Source organism: Apteryx mantelli, chromosome 28 (genome assembly GCF_036417845.1).
Source record: "Apteryx mantelli isolate bAptMan1 chromosome 28, bAptMan1.hap1, whole genome shotgun sequence".
In the NCBI taxonomy this organism is placed as follows: Eukaryota; Metazoa; Chordata; class Aves; order Apterygiformes; family Apterygidae; genus Apteryx; species Apteryx mantelli.
The window spans coordinates 1,549,813-1,571,124 of NC_090005.1; the positions used below are offsets into that span (position 1 = coordinate 1,549,813).

At 37.9% G+C, this 21,312-nt stretch overlaps 1 protein-coding gene across 1 annotated transcript in view; it reads left to right on the forward strand.

The window, feature by feature from the left end:
- Positions 1 to 2,464: 2,464 nt before the first annotated feature.
- Positions 2,465 to 21,312, forward strand: part of IKZF3 (IKAROS family zinc finger 3) — a 37,891-nt gene continuing 19,043 nt past the window's right edge. The window contains exons 1-3 of the mRNA XM_013944794.2: positions 2,465 to 2,521; positions 8,181 to 8,234; positions 9,468 to 9,578. Of these exons, the coding sequence (XP_013800248.1) occupies positions 2,515 to 2,521; positions 8,181 to 8,234; positions 9,468 to 9,578 (172 nt within the window). The 5' untranslated portion in view covers positions 2,465 to 2,514. The remainder of the gene's footprint in view (positions 2,522 to 8,180; positions 8,235 to 9,467; positions 9,579 to 21,312) is intronic.

The following is a 21,312-nucleotide window of genomic DNA, read 5'->3' on the forward strand; positions in this document are numbered from 1 at the left end:
CTGAGAAATGAATGTTTTGGGGCAAGTTTAAAAACTATAAATGAGTTGCAAGTCAAAAAAAAAAAAACCAAAAAACCCAAACCCAATATGATGAATTAAGTAGAAAACTGTAACAAATAGATGCAGAAATAACTCTAAGGGTCCAGAAGTACACCTGACTAAAGTCATAATGAAAACCATCAGTGAGCCTTTCATATGAAGTATTTTGGGTTTGATTTTTTTTTTTCTTTTCCCCCTTCCCCCTCTGTGTGTCTTTGGCTCATCAGAGTCTGAAGCTGGAGGCACAAAATACATGTTGATGTCAAAGCATACCAGGTACTGACTGTTCTGTGCTGATGTTCTCTGCTGATTTGTGCTGATTTGGTATCTAGGCCAACAAGAATCTTTTTAGGCCTTTTCTTGGTAAATATCTCTGGGCTTTGGTTTAAAAAAAAAAAAAAGACTATTTCTTAGCTACCATATAAATTAAAGACTGCATTGGGCTGGTACACCTCAAACTTCCTAGGGCAGACAGAGCTTCTTTCCAGACTTTTATTAGATGTGCAGAAATGATCATTTAACAAGCTCCAAAATCTTTTTCTAGTGAAATTCATCTTTGCTTGAATTTATTAAACAATTTTGTAAATTGATTTTCTTCTATATAGCAAAGCTATTTTGTTTAAGAAAAACAGCTAACTTTATAAGATTAAAATAAAACCTAATGTTATCTCAGTCATCTAATTTTAATGTACAGTCCAAACAGTGTCATTTATGAAAGAATAATGCAAAGAAAGCAGCATTCGTATAACAGTTGTGAGACTACGTTATCGTATTTAAATGATGTGTAAACAGAACCAGGACAAATTACACACAAAGGAAATCAAGTATATAGAAAAGACCTTGTTCTTTCATGTGTGTGGGCATCATAGCATGCTATTGCCACACAAATTCAAATAAAGTCTTAAACTACTGTGCTCTACATTGTATATATATAAAAAAAAAAAAGTCTGCCAACACAAAATAGGTGTGTCACCCTGTTAAACTCTTTATATGACTAGCTGTTGTCCTTTGAATGACCTGAACTAAGTCGTTGTACATGGCTTTCAAGCAATATTTTGGGTATTAGCGCCTGTTATGGACTTTGAAGATGAAAAACTCCCTAAAATGTTAAGCAATATCTTTGACTGCGCTTCTGCACTGTGTTATGGATCCACTTATGTCACCGGCAACCCCTTCATGGAGGGGCTTGTCAAATGGCTTCCCGCATGAGAGTGCTCAGGGAAACTGGAGGAAGTGGAGGACACTCTTCTTGTCTGATACATATGCAAGTGGAGACGTGTGGTGGAGACAACTGTTCACCTGGAACATGCACCTGGGAATCTATGGGATCCTCCGACTTCCTTGGCAATGAACGTGAGAGTGTGTCTGAACCACATGGGGGGAGGGGGGGAAATCCTTGTGAGGCTGTCCAGGCAGCCCTTTAAAGAACTGCTGTTTGATTCCCACTCCTGCGGCAGTGAAGGAAACTCAGCCCCAACAAATAGGACACACCTGGCAGTGCTGAGACACAGAACAGCCTGACACTATGTATTTTTGGTTCTTCGTAGAAGCCTCAGTGTGTTACAGCTCTGAGAGTCTGGGCACTCAAAACTGCATCCCTCTCTCTCTTGCTCATGCAGCCCCTAAAGAAGTGTCACCCTCATATTTCAGGATTTCTCCCTGTGCAGTCTACCTGGTCCCTAGTCCTGGTCGTGCCTCTTTGGGGACCTATTATGGGGCTTCTTTATGAGGGCATGTCATGAAGCCATTTCCGATGATGAGGCCTGTGAAGCTTGTTGGGGATGTTTTTTCCAAAGAGCAGGGTTTCAAATTTTTTTTTCTTTTTTTTTTGGTCCTTCAGTGTTTTGTGCATAGGTGTATGCCCTGCTCTCCCTCCCCGACATTCACCTTCTGCCTGCACTGTTTTTCAGCGCTGTGCACTGATACCAGCTCGGGATTTCTGCTGGAGGTGTCTTGGCTACAGGTAGGGCACCCGGGGCTTTGGCACGCAGGTGCTAGAGGGGAATGCCACGCCTGGACCAGTGCAAAGCTCATGTTCTGAAGGCGTTCTTCAACACCTGAGGATATTTGCACTACTTACGAGATGGCTGCGCTTTCCTCGCCCCGCAAAAACGCGCGCTTCGCCCTCCGCCACCGGTTCCCCCACCGCCTTCCCTCCCGGGGGGGCCGCGCAGCCCGTGCGTGTGTGCGAGGCGAAGCGCTGCCGGCCGAGCCCACCGACAAGCCCCCGCTCGGCCATGGCGAGCTCCGCCGAGGAAGGGCTCCCGGAGCGCGGCCGCGGGGGCCCGGCGGCGGCGGCGGCGCCGCTCTCCGCCGCCCGGCGCCGCTCTCCGCCCGCCGAGCGCCGGCGCCGCGCGGGGCCGGATGTCACGGTGCCCGTGGCGGGCGGGAGGCGAGGCCGGGGAGCTCCCGCCGCCCGCACTGACAGTCCCCGAGCCCGGGCGGGCACGTGGAGCCGGGAGCCGCAGCCGGAGCATGGAAGGTGAGAAACGACCCCGCTGCTTCCCCGGGGGGGGAAGGAGCTGCCGCTCGCGGAGCCCCCGCTCCTCCCCGCTGACCCTCCTCGGTGCGCTTGTAGCGTCTGCACCGCGCTCGACCTCGCCTTTGGTCCCAATCTGCTCCTTCTTCAACGCTTTTTGCAAACAGATTGCAGCCTCTGGAGGAGAAATCTAATTGCGTATTGCAATTAAACAGGAAACGAACGAGGCTTTTTTTTTTTGTCTGTGTTTAATTTCAGAAACATCACAACATGTATGATGAAGTCTGGTTTAGAGCCTGCTTTATCTACTGTTCGTATTCTAGATTTTAACGAATTAAAGGGCGTGTTGGTTTCTTTTGCAAGTAGAAACTGCATGCAACTTTCAGAGCCAGTAAAAAGCGTGTTGCAAGTTAATCTTGGGCTACAGGATAATTAGCTTTTGAAGAAAGGCAAAATTACTGTAACTTTTAACAAACCTGATAAAAAGCTTCGCGGAGTGGCACTCATTTATTATTTCAGAGGTGGCTATTCTTACTATACTATTTTAAATCATTTTAAAGGCTCGAGTTTAGATTCTGGCTTGTCTCACTAACTTGAAGTGTTTTTTTTTATTTTAAGCTAGATTCAATTGTTTGTTTTTTTAAAAAGTCATCTCTTTGCTAAAGGATTTTAAAATGTTTGTTTCTATAAAAGTAATTATTTAAATACAATCTGACTCAATTCAGAGTATCACAGCTTGAGAGCTGTAAAGAATGTTCTGAAATAATGGGTCTGGTAGCAGTTTGGCACTTAAAAATGCAATTAAATTTTCTTGGTCGATCAAGTCAGGACCCATGTACATCTTTTGTGGGAGATGAAAGCTCTTTAGGTGTGTCAGTAACCTTAGTCTCTGAGAAAATGGGCATGTTTCTGCTATTCTAACTAATTATTTTTAAAAAATCACCCTTTTGTCTTCCTATTTCTTGTGCACTTCAAGTTAACATGGAAATTATTCTTCAAGTTTTAGTGTTGCATGTGGGGCTTATAAAGTGCAGTTAATGTGTCTGAAGTGTAATAAAGCTTGTTATGTTTGGGGTTGAAGTTATGTAAAAGGTGGTGTTACACTGTATCATCTCTGGATACAGTAACTGCCATATGTCCCTGTTTTCATAGGTCTTGCATAAAATCGTAGTTCCACTGAAGTAAAGGGGAAATTTGCCATTGAGAAAAAGGAGCAAGATTTCTTTCCTTGATTTTTCACTGTGTTCAGCGTGAGGAGTTGCAGGTTACTGATTGGGTAGTGGGTACTTGCAAGAGTAGGTGTTTGAGAACTGGGTCCAGCAAGCCAGAATGTGCGATCTTTACTTGATCCCATCTCTGCATGGCTAGTTTATTTTGCCAAAGATCACAGGAATCTGACCATATGCTATCATTTCCACTTTTTATACTGGCGTGAATATGTTGAGTTACTAAAAGATATTCCACTTTTTTTTTTTTTGTTGAACATATCCTACAACATAAGCTATAATAGATTATGCCATTTTGTTATAGTGAAAATCAAAATGTTACCCTTAGTTACATATTGCTGATCAGCATTTCTTCCCCAAATGGTGTGTGCACTTAAAATGCCTATACCATTTAAGATGATATGTGGTACATAAGAGTAGTGGAGTATTAGAGGCCCTATTACTAAAAGCATGAAGTGTTTATTTCTGAGAAATATATTGGCTGAAAGAACATCTGAATATTGCTATACTTAGAATTTTCAAGCCTTTTTCAAAATGTATCTTGCATTTCAGAATGAGCTAGAATGGAAAAAGCAGGAAACAGTTTATTCTGCTTTTTTTATATGATAAACTGCTCTGAAACTTGAAATATTTCAGTCATTTAAAGGAAACTGAATAGTAATAGAAACAAGAATGCTTTAAAATGAAATAACAAAAACTAATAACAGTTCTCTGAGATTATGAGAAAAATATTATTAGGAACAATGATATAGTCTGAAAGGTTTTAAAAAAAAATCTTTATTTCATAAAAGATGAAGCAGGCTTGGCTACTTTCTTCAGAAAGCTATTGAGACTGTAAATGCTGAAGAAGGCCATTGAGTCAGAAAACTAGATAGGCTTTCTCTTGTTAAGAGTATAACATGGTTTGAAGGTGAAAAATGTGCCAGGGCAAGAGAGGTTGGCCAGTGCACATAACAAAGACATTGGTTCTGCTGGGGGGATTTAGTGATAAGGCTGTGGGAGTCTGACTGTAGGGCAGAGGCCCAGATTATTGTATTTTTATTTTGACTTAAGACCATGTGAAGACAAGGAAACTAGCTTATTTGCTCTACATACAGTGATAGCAGGGCTAATTGTGAATGGAATTTGAAAAGATTTGACCTTTGGAATGCTGTTGGATTGAAAAAATACGGCTGGTAATACAATAGCAATGTTCTGATTTTTGCTTTGGAGGCAAACAGGTAAGACCATAATAATTCAAGTTTTGCCTCTTGCTCCACTGCCATCTACTGTATTGATATTAGAAGGATATTAGTGGTATAGTTTATTTGAAAAATGCCCTTTTTTTGGTGAAAATGCAGTTAGATAGTTTTGTGGCTTCTATTAACTGATCAAATGCCGGAATAAAACATTAATACAATTAGGTATTAAATGCCATAACACTACTTTAATAAGCTATTTGAATATTTTTGCTCACTTTGGCTATTGGTGTAGAGCGCAGGATGGTTAAGGATAGGTTTCAAAGCATATGAATTTTACTTCTGCTTTGTAAATGACCATTGTGCGTCAGCTGCAATATACACGAGACAAGTAGATTCTTTCCATGCACCCTAGTCAGTGGATCTCTTTGAAGTTTGGAAAGACTAACGTATTATGTAAGTGATTTCCCTGTTTGTGCTTTTCTGAACATTAGGTAAAGATATGATCTTATTTGTATAGAATTGGGGATGGAAACTTCCCAGACTTTCTCCTTCTAACACATTTACGTGACACGGAGAAGGTTTTGGCTTAAAATACTTTACTAAGAAAAGAGACCTGAGGTTAAATACTAAGAGACCACTAAGGTTGTAAGAAGCTTCTTTGAAAGAAGGCTAATACCGTAAAGAAAGCAGGTACAGATGAGTGGATATTATGTGTTTAAAAGTGATGTGAAGACTGGGATGTTTGTCAATGGAGAAATGTTGCACATTATGTCATTATTCTTGTCTTTTTAGAGGGTTTGTACTGCCCAGAAGCTCATCGTGGACAGGAATTTGTAATGCTCAACAAAATCTAAATAAATACGCAGAGACAAGCTCTACATTAGAAAGATCTGTGTCTGAGAACTGGCTAAGCAAGTCCTGTTATGGCATTGCATGGTTCGTGCAGTACTGTTCTATAGCAGTTATGCTGCAGTTATAGTTCAAAGAGGTGCTTGTGAAAGAACAGGTTACTGACTAGCAATGGTGTTGCTTTGAGTCCTAAAATACAGTAGCTTGTGCTGATACAATTTACTGAATAAGCTATAGCAATGTATGCATCTGTAATGGAATGACTTGCTAGGGAGAGGTCCTGGTTTGAATGCAATAGTTTCTAAAACAGCATATTGATACAGAAATAGATGCAAATTTATCTTAATTAAAACAGCTTCCGTGGGACTTTAATTTTTCTTTTCAAGACCTCCTGACAACCCTTGGAAGCACAGAATTGTGGTGGAATTATGAAACCACACCTGCAAGCATGTGGAATGCATCCTTTTTACTAAGTCCTGGAGCTTTGACTAGTTAACAGTCCTTTATCAGTCAAATGGGGCTCCTGCTCAAAACTTTTGCATGTAATTAAAATGGAGTTCAAGTATTTCAGAATAAGGAATATTGGATTCTCTTGCCCAAAGATTAATCATTTGTGTAATCACAAGGATTTGTGTAATTTTAATATCTATTTATTGATGTAAAATAAAATCAGTGCTAAGGAGATTTTTGCTCATTTACCGTATACTGACTGGTGTTTTCCCGTCAGTATTTGTAGTATAAATTGGTCCATTTGCTTCTTTGTACCTCATTTTTCCCAGTATGATAAAATGAAACAAAGACAAATTCAAAGCCATAACCATGGAGTGTGGTGGTGGTGTTGTTGTTGTTTTTCTTTTAAATACAGACTTAGTAAATATTTGAACACTTTTGTTGTTTAACTCCATGGCTCCGTTTATGACACAAGTTAATGTGACATGCTTAGTTCTAATAAAAGAGACATAATGCAAAACTTCATTCATGCTAAATGTGTGTGAAAGGATAGGAACCCTGATTTAATTTTAGGATACACTTCCTAAGCGCTAATGATAGCTTAACAACTCCTCTGTAGTCAGGAGTTATACCCTGAAGAGTTTAGACCACTGCTGGATGGCTTGAATCATTAATAAGCCCATCCTTAAATGCATTTTTTTTTTCTTGCTGCTCATTGCTAATAGCTAGTTAAGAGTAATGGGAACTACATACATAATGTAACTCTTAGCCCCATTATTGAAAAATAGAAGATGAACACTTACATTTTGGAGACTATAAAACCAGACATTTAAAAAGCTTTGTTGGACAGATCTGTTGCTTTTTTCTTTTCTGAGCTTGCTTTTATTTTGTTGGATCAGCCCAAGTTCTATTCATGCACAATTTTTGGGGTAGCCTCATCTGATACTAGGCTTTTTTACTTTATAGTTAATAGAGCTTTATATTTTGATGTTGCAGAGACCACAAAAATGTTCCATATGAAGTGGTGGTAAAGATAGATAATTATGGGGTAAATGTCACTAGTGGTTAACACCTCATGGCCACTGTATGTGTATTTCTGTTATGTAACTGTCGGGAATGAGTTTGAGTTCTGGAGTTATTATTTATGCACAAAGATGATAACAGATTTTCTGATATGTTAAATTAAAAAAAAAGGGGGGAGGGGAGAAGGAAGCAGGTAGCTGTGACACTGTTAAGAAAATTAACCCTGCCCTCAATGAAATCTCATGACAGCAAGACATCAAGTAAAGACTTATCTAGACAGGCCAGATCTGTACCTCCATTAGATTTGACACTGCCTAAATTTAGGCAGTGGAGCGGGAGACGTAAATGCCTGCAGCTTATGTTGACCTAAGAGATCTACTGAACACTCAGCGCTTTTGAAAACAAGGCCACTTATGCAGTCCTCTACACGTTTCTTTAATTCTCACTGTATGATCCCTATCAGAACTTCTAAATGGAAATTAGATTTGCATTCCCCTTAAAATCAGGTAGCTTTAGTAAAGGCAATAGGGTCTTTGGAATTTGGAATTAAATTTTGGAATTAAATAAAAAAGGAATTTAGAAATATCTTGTACTTTATGCTCTATAGAAATTCACATCATATAGATTTTCTATCACTATGCTGTGCTTACAGGGTGGAGGATGAGGTGTTAAATAGAAAATGTAAGTTATTTTGTTCTCTAATTTTCAGAAGTTAGAAAATAACGTTGGTTCCTTTTTTTGGACACATGACAATGCTCGAGATATAAAGAAGTTGTACAATTAAGTAACAATTGTTTAGTAGGTATTTTAGAATTTTGCTCTTTCAATTTTGCTTGATGTCAGGAAAACAGGAATATATAAGATTGGAATACTGTTATATCATGAATGGTTTTAAATGTTAAGCAATTCAGACTACTTTTCTGTCTTTTGCAGATTCACAGGCAGGTATGGACCTAAGTAATTCTCAGGAACAGCCAATGGCTGCAGGTACTATGTTTTTCAAGTTCTGATTTTTTCATCCTCTCCTGAAAATAATAATTTTAAATGGAGGAAAATACAGGAATTGCAGCTTGTTCAGACTCCCAGGAAACTGAATAAGTCATAAACATGAAGATGGATATTAAAGGAAAAAAGTATATTCCAGAATTGAAATAAAAGAATGCAAGTTCAGTATAAGATTGAAAAACAATACTAAAGAAAAAAAGACTGTATAGTAGGAAAGGAATGTTTTCAGAATAAAGATGTAAGATTTGTTAGGGATGCAAGAATAACTGATTCTTTTGCTTAAATGCATTTTTGAAAAGCTGAAAACAGACTTTTGTGTGAGCTGGACAGTGTTTTACTTTTTAGCTAATCGGAAATAAAAGCTTTTTTCAGATTCAATGTAATATTTAGCTTGAGAAGAAATGTTTATTTTACTATCCAAGTGTTCATAAAGCTAAAACAACTTTAAATGTTGCTTTGAATTTTAAAAGTTTACAGGATTGTTTGGAGAAAACATTGTCAGTTTTATTTTTTTTAAACAATAGCTGAAACTTACAGGAATATGCAAAATGTTGAGTTGATCAGTATAATATTTTTATGAAAGAAATTTTGGTTGAAAAATTCCACTCAAATTTTATTATATCTGCAAGTACGGTTTTCCTTCAGATAAGAGGCTTGGAATACTGGGACATGCTGCTGCCGCAGTGATGAGTAGAAAACTTTCTGATAATGTTGATGTTTAAGAACACATGCGTGAAATAAGCCTAAAAGTCCAGTTGTGTTCAAGGAGGCTTCAAATTAAACACGTGCTTCAGCAGGTTCTTGGACTGGGGCCAGAGCAATTAACATTTTGCCCCAAATGAACAAAGTTGTGATTCCTTTTCCATGCTTTGAAGAGCTTGCTTGCTTACTTGTTATCAGCAGTTATTGGAATGAATAAAACATATAGTTACGTATACTTAATTTATTCCTGTTTTGTTCTCAGTTAGAACAATCTCCAGAATAGTTAAATGTAAGCAAAAGCTGAAGAGTTATTTAAAGATGTGTACTCTGTGTAAGGGCTTTTATACACTTTTTGGAGATCTAAGCAAGTTGAAATCTAATGCATTTATAGAAAGATTGTTATGAGCATTGTGAACAATATCGGGAGTTTGCAGATACTTTGAGGTAATTGCCTAGAAATGTTCTTGGAGCATAAATCGTTAATTCTTGTTTTCTACAATTCCATTTTTTCAGAAGGACAGGAGGTTTTGAAAGACTGTAATTTGAACAAATCCCAGGAAATGGAAAGTATGGATAATGTGGAGGAGATGAAGGAACGCAATGAGTCTAACGAAGAAGCAGCAGGTAAAGTGGGGATTGAATGATGAAAATTAATAGTTATGTTTTGTCTTCTTTTGCTCATCTGATTATGCTATGATAATGATCAAAAAGTTTATTCTGGATCATGGCTCTCTTTTACCTGCATGCCTGTGAAAGGAGTAAAGATATGATTACAGTTTAGAACACTTTAACATTTGTTCCTTGATAACATAGAGAGGAGCAGCTATTTTTTAATCAGGAAACCTCACATGCATTGGATAAAGGTCATTTATAACGGATCTATGAAATATGGATTAAAAAAGTGTGCATGTATGATGAGCTCTTCTAATGTGCGTCATAGCATACAGACTCTTTAAGAAAAGTGTTTCTTCCCCTTAGAGTTTTTAACATACTATTTGCCTATTGGATCACAATAGGGAGGAGAAAGTATTTTTTTATGTCATCATGAATATAATGTTTGGAGGTATGAAAAAGCTTCAGATAGAGAGATGTGGAATAAACCAATTTATCTGATATGCGGGTAGTGAACTGCATATGGACTCGTTCTCCCCAAAGTAATCTTATTACTGAAACTAATTCACTAAAACTTTTGTTGGAGAAAAAAGTAGTTTGCCTATGACAAATGCATGTGTTAGGACAGCACTTGTTTATCACTATTATTAAGCTACTCTGACATCTAAAAATAATCAGACAAATTTCTTTTTTCTTGGAAAGACAGGACAGGTTATTTCAAATTCATAGAACAACTCAGCCTTGTACAATTAAAAATGTAGAGGTAATCCCCTACTTCAAACTATGGGGGAAGAAAAGGTTGGTCAGCTCTCCATGTTTATGGTTTAATTCAAAGAGTAAACACTTTCTATTCATCTCTTAAGGAAGATAAAGATGTAAGTAAAACATTAAAACAATATGTAGTACCTTTATTTTAAAAGAGAACCTACATGAATGTATCTTTCTGTTCATCTTTAAAAATTGTTAGGACCTCTTAAGTGAATAGATAAAAGAAGCAGATCCTGCACTCTCAGCAGCCTTACAGGACTTGGAGTCCAGAGTTCATATAGGGAAATTGCAGATATGCAGAGCTAGAGGCCTTGAATTTCTTCCTTGAGGTAGAAGCTCATAAACTGCAATCACAGCATTAATAAACATTCCTGCCAGTGAGCTGAGTGTGTTCATTTAAGCCAGTTCTCAACCACAAACAGTGAAAAATGCTGCCTGGTAGAGGATGTGGTATATATACTGAGGAAAAGACATGCATGGTTTTACCAGTTTCATGTTGCCTCTCAAGTACAGCATGTCCATGGAAATATACTAGTGTCAAGGCAAATTATGTCTGTGGCTTTGGTTAGTAGTTTTCTGAGGTAGGGTTTACATATCACATAAATCAAGTAAATCACTAAAGGATTGTCTCTGTTTTGGTCACCCAGCTAGCCTTGTTTGTTCCCATAACATAAATGTTATTTAATTTTGGATTAAAACAAAATATTCAAATTCTGAACTTCTGAATTATTAAAAATAAAACTTTTATCTATTTAACAAAGCACAAAATGATACAAAAGCTGAAGAAAGTGCACTAGCGAAAGAGATCATGCTAAGGGTTAAATTCATCTCACTTAGGTACATACAGCACTGCTGTCTATAACTGGACTAGTATCCGGCCTTCCTTGACAGTCAGTGGAGAGAAACGGTGTGCACTCATTTGGGTGCCTGGCTTAGGATGAACTGTCTTGCGTCCCCAAAGAGGCTGCTTCTTATGAGGACTCCTTCTATTGTCAGTGGAGAGTAGCTCAGTGTAGATGTCTGCGTTGTAGAATCTTAACTTGGGCAGATGAATTCCATTTTGCTTGCCCTAAAAAGCAAACTAACCCTCGTAAAGTGAATATATAGCATTCTCCAGAATCACAGAATAGAAATATTGGTATCAATGAAGGCTATTTGGAAGCTAATTGCCTTCTGCCTACACCTGAAAAGTGTAGCTGTTAAAAAAAATTCTGATATTTGGTACTTTGCCAGATGAACCATTTCATAAATTTGTGTATATCTTGCTGTGATCCACTAATATGCTCATTATATATTAAATTTGAAGAGAGAAAGAAACAAACAGAAAAGTTTATATGTAGTTCTCATTAATCATAGTATCCACAATCCCTTCCTTTTGTGAGTGAACAATTCCACTTCATTATCTGTACTTTCACAGTTCATCGTTGATGATAGCATACTACACAGCAAATTCTCCTTTTTTACCCTGAAGCCATGCATGATCCATGCCCACAGGGGTTGCTCCGTCTACTGAGGGCCATCATAAGAGCATGAGGCCACTGTCTGAATAGTGAGATCGAGCAATTGATAGTCTGCTTTCCCTCGCCTTAATATATGTTTGTAACAGTATTTTTCATCAATATGATTATGTCTGAGTTTTTTTCCATGTTTCATGGTTAAGCATTCATACTCAGTGGTAATCATCTAGATCCTTAGCTATACTGTTGTTTTGTGGCTCTTGCATTATTAATGGGGGTCACTGAATACATCCTGGGAACTTGCTCTGAGACTTTGAACAGAAGATGGAGACTGGTCAAATCTAGATGCTGTCTAACTCTAGTTTGGTGGAGTCTTTTATGTTAGGTCTGCAGAAAGGGATACTGCAATCCTATCAAAAGGCTATAGAAATTTCCTAAAGGTAGTAAATAAACTAGTGTATAGCATCAAAATGTCATTAGGACTGGTGCTCTTTTGGTGAAAAATGCACTTTTGCAGCTAACAATTTCAAATTTGTACTTCTCCATGCACATGCAAACACACTGGCTGACTGTTTTGTTCGTTCTGTCTCTGTCATAACCAATAGAGTAAGATTCCTTTCAATGAGCGCAATTCAACCTGTCATATCATACGCCCCTTCTGAAAGGGCTTCAACTATGATGATTGCTAAGTATAGGGCAAACAGTTAGACTATAGTAATATATTAATTAAAAGCTTGATGGAGAATAAAAAAGCGAAAACCTTCTTTTGCCCCAAGGGAATTAAGCTGCATGCTGTGGTGCACATGGTGTATGCCTGTGTACAACCATAAAGATACACTGTTCCCATGATGTTTCCTGTATCTAGTCAGAAAAGAGACAAGTAATGAGACAGATACCCGGGGAAGGATTTCGATTTCCCTTGCTGCTTTATGCACACCCACTACTGCAACCTTGAGTGGCCAAATTTGAAGAGTCCTTAATTTAAAAATTAAATAAAAAAAATACATTCTTTCCCATGGGAGTCACAGTCAAGTACAAGTGTTTAATTATGTCTTAATTCCCTCATCTGTTGAGGCAGACAACTTTTTCAGTGTTATGAATGTTAGCTAGCTTTCATGGTTGTGAAATAAAAAGAAATAGAAGCCACATTTGTGGTTTATGGATGCTAATTGCTGCTGCATTTAGGTGTGTGAAAGGGGGCGGTTAAAAGGCTGGAGTGAGACAGGAGAGGCTGACAAACCCTCGCTTCGACGCACACTGAGGTTCCAGTGGTGCTGTTAGCACACGCACTTATCTGCTTGAAAAGGAAGTGCCGTTTTTTATCAGAATATTACATCTCCCAAGCCCAGATCGAGCCCTACCGCTCATGGGACTCAGGGGTTATCTCACAACATCAGCAGTACTTTGCTGCAGAAGTTCACTTAACAGGGGATTTCTGTAAGTGTTAAAACCAGGCAAGGAGTCTGCACTGCTTAACTGTGTCAAGTCTCTGTGCTTTGGTGGCTATGTATGAACTGAAAGTCGTATCTTAATGTTATCAACAAAAGATCCTCTTGACTTTGTTTTAGCTCTACAGTACTGTACTGTCAACAGCAGGAATGCTGCCAAGCATGTTCAGTGACATCAACATGAGTTAGTGTCACCTACGGCTTGTAAATGATTGACATCAGCTTGGATTATCCTGTGCAGTCAGTAGCCCAGAGCACCTAGGGCTGAGAGATATGGAAACTCAGATTTTCTGACTGCCTTGAAATAGTCAGAAAAGTGCAGTTATTTCCTTATTCTGTTTAACCCATCATAGTTAGCAGGAAAATAGAATGGTTTGCTTTTGGGACATCTGGCTGTCAGTGTCAGCTATCAAATAAGACAAAGCTCAAAAGGGGAATGGATACACAGTGACATTCAACAGATTACGGACTTCTTTCCATAACTTTTTAAAGCATGTTTTTTTCACTTGTTCTACAATGTGTAACTTGCAGATTCATACAAAATAATTCCTTGAAATAAAAGGAGGGAGAAATACTTATTCCTTTGGCTTTGAAGTAAAATCTAGACCAGGGTAACTGAGTTGATTATTACTTTATTTATTTTCCGGTACAGCATACAGCAGTAAATGAATGGAGGTGAGAAAATGGCCCTAGGAAGTCAGATCACATGTCACTGTAGAAAATAGTCCATATTTTGAAACACGGACTGATGGAAAAGAGAAATTAAGATGACTCGTGTTTTGCCTCCAGACTAGTCTATGCATTTGGCACAAAAGGTGTGAGTTTAAGGGGCAGGTCTACTATTGTTTGTGCTGCTGGAGAAGTGTTGGAAAGCAGAAATAAATCCACCAGAGTCAAAACTCAGTTAAAATGCAACAAGTGTTTCCGTGAGCGTTGGAACTAATGAAGCTTGGTTTTCAGTGGAGTTGTCTTGTGGCTGATTGACTTTGAATTGAATTATGCAGAGTTGCAGTGTGAGCTCAACGCTATATTTTACTTCTGGTACTTCAAGCTAGCTTTCCCATATTCTCAGCACCAATTTAGATCATGCTACATTCACGTGCTCCAGTTCTTATTCCTATTTTTGTTCCCTCTGCTGCTATGCAGGAGCCGTTATGAACTTTGTTTAATGCAGAGCTGTAAGTGTTCTGAGGAGCCAACTGACTGGCCTGGAATTGCACGTATTGTTGTTGAACAGTATGTTGTTGTCTCACCTGCCAAATGCACCAAACACAACTGCCTGTTTCTCCTGATGCTGGAGCACCACCTCCAGGAGTGGTTTCAAGAGATGCGTGTGCTCCTGGGCCATCAGCAGGCCAATTGTCAAAGCTGAGTAATTTTGAGAAACCTTCCCCTCTGCCAAATAGAACTGAATTTAGCATTTGGGTCCAAATGTTATTAAAGAAACAGAGAGTGAATGGATAAGCCTCCATAGAAGACCAGGCTGAAAATAATAATTAGATATTTAATTATAAAAATATAAAGTTGGAGAGGGTGGATTTGTGACCTAAAATTCAAGCCTCTAAATCTGGAATATTTAGTACTAGAAATTCTTTTATGATTGAGTGAAAGGGATATATTCAATTTTATGAAGATTGTGGTGTTCTAGTTTTTAAGCAACATCTTAAAAAAACAAGCTCCTGGCTTCAGCTTATGGGTATTAAAATTCCACTGATATTTAAGACGAACAGGTTTCCCTATTTTTTTGTTCAAAATTCTCTCTTCACTCCGTATTTATGTTTTCTAGTATGAAACACATGACAATAGTGTATCCCACTGTAATGAAGGCTTTTGGAAAATGAATTCAAAAAGGCTAAATAAAGCTATACTTTCAACTTCTCAGATTTGAAGCTCATTTGAAAAAGCAGTTGACCAGAGATGATCATGCCTGAGTGGTCATATTAGTAATAGGTCCCTTGATATAACTAATGAAGGCGATTATCTGAATTTAACATGTGGCCTTTTTCAGTCTGACTGTTAGGTCCAGATGTTCTCTGATTAACTGTCTAATTGAAGTCTGATTTAACGGTTGTGATTGTATCAGGCTTTCTGGACTTTAGGAATTGTAATTTTAGAAATGTTTTCTATGACTTATGTCATCTTAACTGTAACAGAAGGGAACTCGTACAGTTTCATCTTGTTCTGTGTATGTTGTTGGGTTTTTTTCTTTTTTTTAAGAGGGAGGCTTTAAAGATAAGATACTAAGGTTTGAAAGGATAATGTTAGCAGGTGTCATAAATGAAGCAAAATTCATCTGGGAGGGCATATGGAAAAACCTGGGCACTGCAGGCCATGGAACGTGGGATGCCTTTCTGTCTGATTCAGTATTACTCTGTGCTCCTGTGTAATACTAAAGGATATGGGCAGTTGAGGAAAAAAGGCAAAGTGATTGACACTTTTTGTAATAATAAAAAAATCCCATGATAACTTTAGCGTAGTACTAATCCTAGTTTTCTAGTCTGCAGTCATATTCTGTCTCAGGTAATAACATTCAGCTTCCCCAAATTCTTTTTGTAGTGTCAGTTAGATGCATTATTTCTCATTTCCTTCCCTAAACCATGGCCTAGTGCTGCTTGGTGCTGCTGTACAATTGTCCTGTTTAATTCCAGTTCTGGTAGCACTCAGTTTTGGATAACATCTTTCCTTTATCAGTGTTTCTGTTAAGTATCATTTTAACATATTTTAAGAAAAAGCTCTAAAAAATGCTAGATTGTTATTGAAGGGCATACAGTTGATAATAGATGGGAAATATCAGATATGAAATTGCAGATCTATATAGGAAGATAGATCTTTATAGGGAAAAAAACTGTATAGCTTTGAATAAAATGCTTTAAGAAGCAGTTAGTTTTAATTCAGGTCTTCTGGCTCACATGAGTTTGGAGCACATGATGTGTGTGGGTTTTTTTGTAATTAATTGTATAACATAAATTATATTCTGTTTTGATGATAGAAAGACACTGGTATTAATGAAGTAGAAGATGCACATCCAAATGCTTGGAAAATGATGCCTGATTTTTTTTTGCAGTTCTCAGTGCTGCATTTCAATGTGGCTTGTTTCTATTTTTGTTTCAAGTAACAATAAAAACAAGGAGACTAATTATCATAGAGCATGCATTCCACAAAGGGGAATTATGAGAGTTTCTCTCCTATTCTTAGAAGTGAAATTTCCACCAGGTGCATACTGCACTGGTTCATTTAGGAATTACCCTTCAAGTATGTCTTATACAGTGTCTAAACAAAATAGATATTTGTTTCTGTAGAACATAGATATGGACCAATAGTACTAAGAAGTTAAAAATACTGGAAGGGACGAAGATAAAAATGAAACAAAAAGCCAGCATTTCCAAGTAATACTTTTTGGTAAGCTGAAGAAACTAAATCTGTGGATTTCCAGTGCCATGTAGAACAAACCTACTGAGTGCAGTACTTGAGATTTTCACTGCAGAAGAATCTGCTTTGGCCTGTAAGGAATGGCACAAGAAGGGCATTTCGACTATGAGGATGCTGGAGTGTGACAAGCTCCAGTCTCATCCACTCTGTACTTGTAATAGGAGAGAATACACGTGTATTTTTAGCAATGAAGGAGAGTATGCTGCTGTATCTTTGCTACTATTGTTACCACTATCTAAGTTAAAGCTGATATTTGGAGATTGCTTCCTCCTTTCTTAGCAAACAAATGATCTCATAAAAGCATTTCTGCCATTGTCATAAACTGATCTTGTCACTGGAATCAGTGGAAGAAACAAGGCCTGATTGGGCTAAAAAGTCCTTTCTCTTCCCTAGAATTGATGTCTGCAGTGGTATTAGAAGAATGATAAAGGGAAAAGTTGCTTTGCCTCTGACAGTCTTGCCTCTCTTAAAAAAAAAAAAAAAAAAAAAAAAAAAAAAAAAACTCATCTTGCTATTGTGGCACTTCACATTTTATAACCTTAATGCTTTTACATCTCCATTACTTAGTCTCCAAATTTTCAATATAGATAGGTCATGTAAAATTGTTCTCCTCTTGTTATTTGAGCAAAAAAAGTAACTTAGGTATAGCATTGATTTTCAGCTTAGAGTTTTGGTTGGATGAACTGCAAACATCACTTTAAGTAGTCATTAAGGAATTTTGGTTTTTTTCTTATTTTCATGACATCTCTCCCACACATTGTGTTAATTCCATTATATATGTTGCGTTTCTCATAGATATGCAGGATTCTGACTTTAGTTTGGAAACTCCACTGACTTTTTCAGTTTTGCAGGGTACATCAGTTCTATTTCAAGCTGATTTTGGTAAAGGAATCTCGCATTCTATGAGGGGACAAAAACTAGTATGCGTACAGTAATGTTTTTTTACTTGTACTAATATTTCTGAGGACAAGTTGTGGAGATAAGCTGTGATTTATCAGTTAATACCTGTCAAATGCAGGTAGTCACAAGAATTCTTCAGTACACATATACATGAGACTCCCTTCTTGTTCTTCAGTAGTCTAAGCATCTGAATCCTATTAACAGCTGTCAAAACCTGGTAAACTATTTATATGCTTTCACAATTTGTTTAATTGGATAGTTAGGAAATGGCATACAAGAAAAGCTTTTCTTTTTCTTTTTTTTTTTCCTTTTTTTTCCTTTAGTCTGGTTGAACATCTGTAGCATTAGGGGCTCATTATCTCTGAATTGGCATAGCAAATCAGCAGCATCATTAAAATGCCACATTAAGATGATTAAGTTTCTTTGTTATCCAGTTGACTTTTTGCATGTGCTGAGGATTTCATGATTATGACCCCACTCCTTGTAAAACACTTGAGCAACATCACCCTTTTGTGCTGTTGTCTTTAATGGCTTCTGTTTTTTATTCTTTGTGCTTTTCATAAGACTACCAGCAAACTTTGCTTAACAACAGCACAAAACTTGCATTCTTTTCTCTATATTTGATGCCAAGGTCTTGTATTAAATATGGCAACTGGAGGGTTTTCCTTCTGAGATTCTCTCTTAGAGAGAATCACTAAGATAACACTCCAGCTTCTCTTAATTGTTTGCTATTATTGACTTCTTTTTTTATTCTTGCATTTTATAGAACATATACATGCACTGTTAGTGTGGTGACTCAGTTTGAAGTTGCCACCACAGCTTTATTTTGGATCTTTTCCAGAACCCATTGTTTTTACAGTGTTTCAGGTGAAACAAAAATATTACTTTGGAGTATGTCTTTCATCTTATAATCATCTCCCCAGGAAATGAAACCATGTGCATCAGCCTTAATGCATCAAGCTAGTGCTTTGTTGTGTAAAATCTACAAAATTTTTTCTGCAATGTATATTACCTTCATGAACTGCTTCAAGAAAAATAGTTACCTGTGTTGGACACATGAATGATTTTTCCTCTTTTAACTTCTTTACTTTCCTAAGCTCAGGAAGGATGATAACACTTCTCTTTTCAACCCAGGGAGCCTTGCTCGTATTGTTAGGGATAACTGTGGTGCTCTTCACTTAAATTTCCCTTTTCAAGTTGACGTGACAGCCACCTTCCCCTTGGTTAAGGAGGACCAGCCTGGAAGCTCACTAATCTAATCAGAAGATGTTGATGTGCTTTTTAAGTGATAGATACAAACTTTTCCACAGCTCTGCCATTCTCTTGATCTCAAAGTGTTCCCTGTGCGTGCCAGTATACAAAGCAAAAGTCTGGGACTAAAAGTGGAATTGGGTTGCTTCAGACCTTTGCACTTGGTTAATTTTAAGCTGATGGTACTGAGCCATCTTTTCCTTGGGCTACTTTGTACCAGAGCTTTCTTCTGTATCATTGTCTTCTCTCAACAGGTCAGAAAGGCCCAGTAGAATCACTAGGCTCTGAACTATAACCAGGGTGCTGGGTTAGAAGAATTCCAACATTTCTACTCTACCATTTACTCAGTGAAAAAGCCTCTTCCCTAATAGCTTCTGCTATCTGTTGTTTTCAGTCATCAGAAGTTGAATTTTTCCGTTGAGGTTCTTTAAACGCCTACATGCAAACTGAAAAGCACTCGAGCTTTGGTGGGATATCACCGACAGCTGGAGTGGCAATGATGGTTTGGGGCGGGGGGGCAGTGGTGGAAAAGCCTTGATCAGAACTCAGGTGCATCCTTCTCATTTACTATAAGAAAACAAAAACACTGCCAGCAGTCAGAATACAATATGGAAAATGCAAAGGTAGTTATTTTCCACTGCGGAACCGTAGGATGGCTTCCCCAGTTTATGCCAGTCAGCAAGTGCTTGCCAGGTGGAAATCAAGATGACATTCATGCTGTACTACATGAACACTGACATAACTCTGTAAAAGAGTGAAAAGTTGTGAACCATGAACTTGTGGTGAGAAACAGTAGAAAACGGTAGAAAAGTCCTCTCAATTGGAGGTTACAACTAGTCCTCCACTGTTAAGCAATTATGCTTAATACAGATGAAAGGTGAGACGTTAAATAGAAAGTGGGAATTGAAATCACTTCTGAAAGTACCAACAAGGTGCAGCTGCAATGTGTACTTCCTTTTAACATTCTGTGCAGGATGTGACAAATTATTTTGGAACTGCCTCCTTTTTAGAAAAAAAGCACATTATTTTGGAAAAGAGATTCTGTTGAAAGCTTCTTTCAGTAACTGGCAATAAATTTTCCTTAAAATGATGGAAGTGGATGCTTAAATTAACTTTAGAAAGAGTTTTGAGAGCAGGATCACCCTAACACCCTGAGACACAAAGTTGGTAGCGGAAGCTGCATGCAGAGGAAACCCTGTTTCAGTGGAAATAGGAGTCAGGATGTGAAGCAAGGCTCGTACTGAAGCAGGTGCAGAGAAAAACGGCGCATTTATAGGTGAATCTGGGCGTCCATGTGACTCTCTGAGCAAACATCAAAGACTGCGCAAGTCCTTCTGGGATCTGGACAGCCAACCCTAATGTTGAGCTCTAAAAAATGCCTTACAATAGGGGGATAAAAAGCACACAATATGGAGAAAAAACAGCCTTCTTTGGACAACATCATCTGGGGAAAACACTAAAAGAAGTCTCTTGGAGTTTTCCACACTACCATGGATTCATCCATAGGATGAAGCAATTATCAGCCAGTTGTTTCTCCTACCCCCCTTTAGCCCGAGGTAAGGTAGATTGGCTGGACTTGGTGCAAACACTGAGGAAAAAGGAGTGATTTTTGTCCCTAAACTATAGCTGAAAATTTTGATTTCATGAACGTGTTGGTTGTCAGATTTTTATTTTCCAGTGCTTCTTTTATGTTGCCACCTCATTTTCGCTATCACCCATTGTTTGTTCTCTGCATTTGATGTGGTTTATTACTCAGAACCAGAGCTAATACATATTCAGTAGTCCATGTTCTATACTTTGGAGAAAGGACAAGTGATTAAGTGCCATATTTAACTGTCTAACCCTCAGTTTGAGAGAAGAGCAGGTGGCCATGAGAACAATACTTTCAAACAGGAAACTATATATTTTATGTCTTAGTACTTTTCTTCACTTGGTAGCTTGAGGCATAACTCAAGTTTCAGGCATAACCCAGCTCCTGTCTACGTAGAAAATCAGCTTTAAGCTGAAAATATCTGTCCTGCCAATTGGTAAGGTTTTAATGCAAGTGCTAGTAATGATAGAGTTAATAGTGGAAAGGAAATTCAGCCATGTAAGTCAGGAATCATCAGCTGTTTATATAGTGTGACCAATTTGCTTATATTTTTACATGGGAGCATTATTGTTAGTAAATTATTAGCTACTTGTTCCATTCCCATCTTGTTGTGAAATTGCATTAATCCAAGAGAACGTCTTTGATTTCCGGTTTTCTCTGGAAACTGCTACAGGTCCAGGAACCTACTCAAAGGTATATTCTAGAAGGAGATCCAGCAGGCCTTGCATGCTGCTCTTCAAATCTTTTGGGGTTCTTTGCCACACACTTGCAATGTGTCTTTGGACAAATCTTTTAACATTTTGGGGACATATTTATCTATTAGGAAATCTTTACCCTGTCTTTGCCTCATTTTATTCAAATAATAATCTTACAATATGGGTATCAATATTATTGGATGCTCC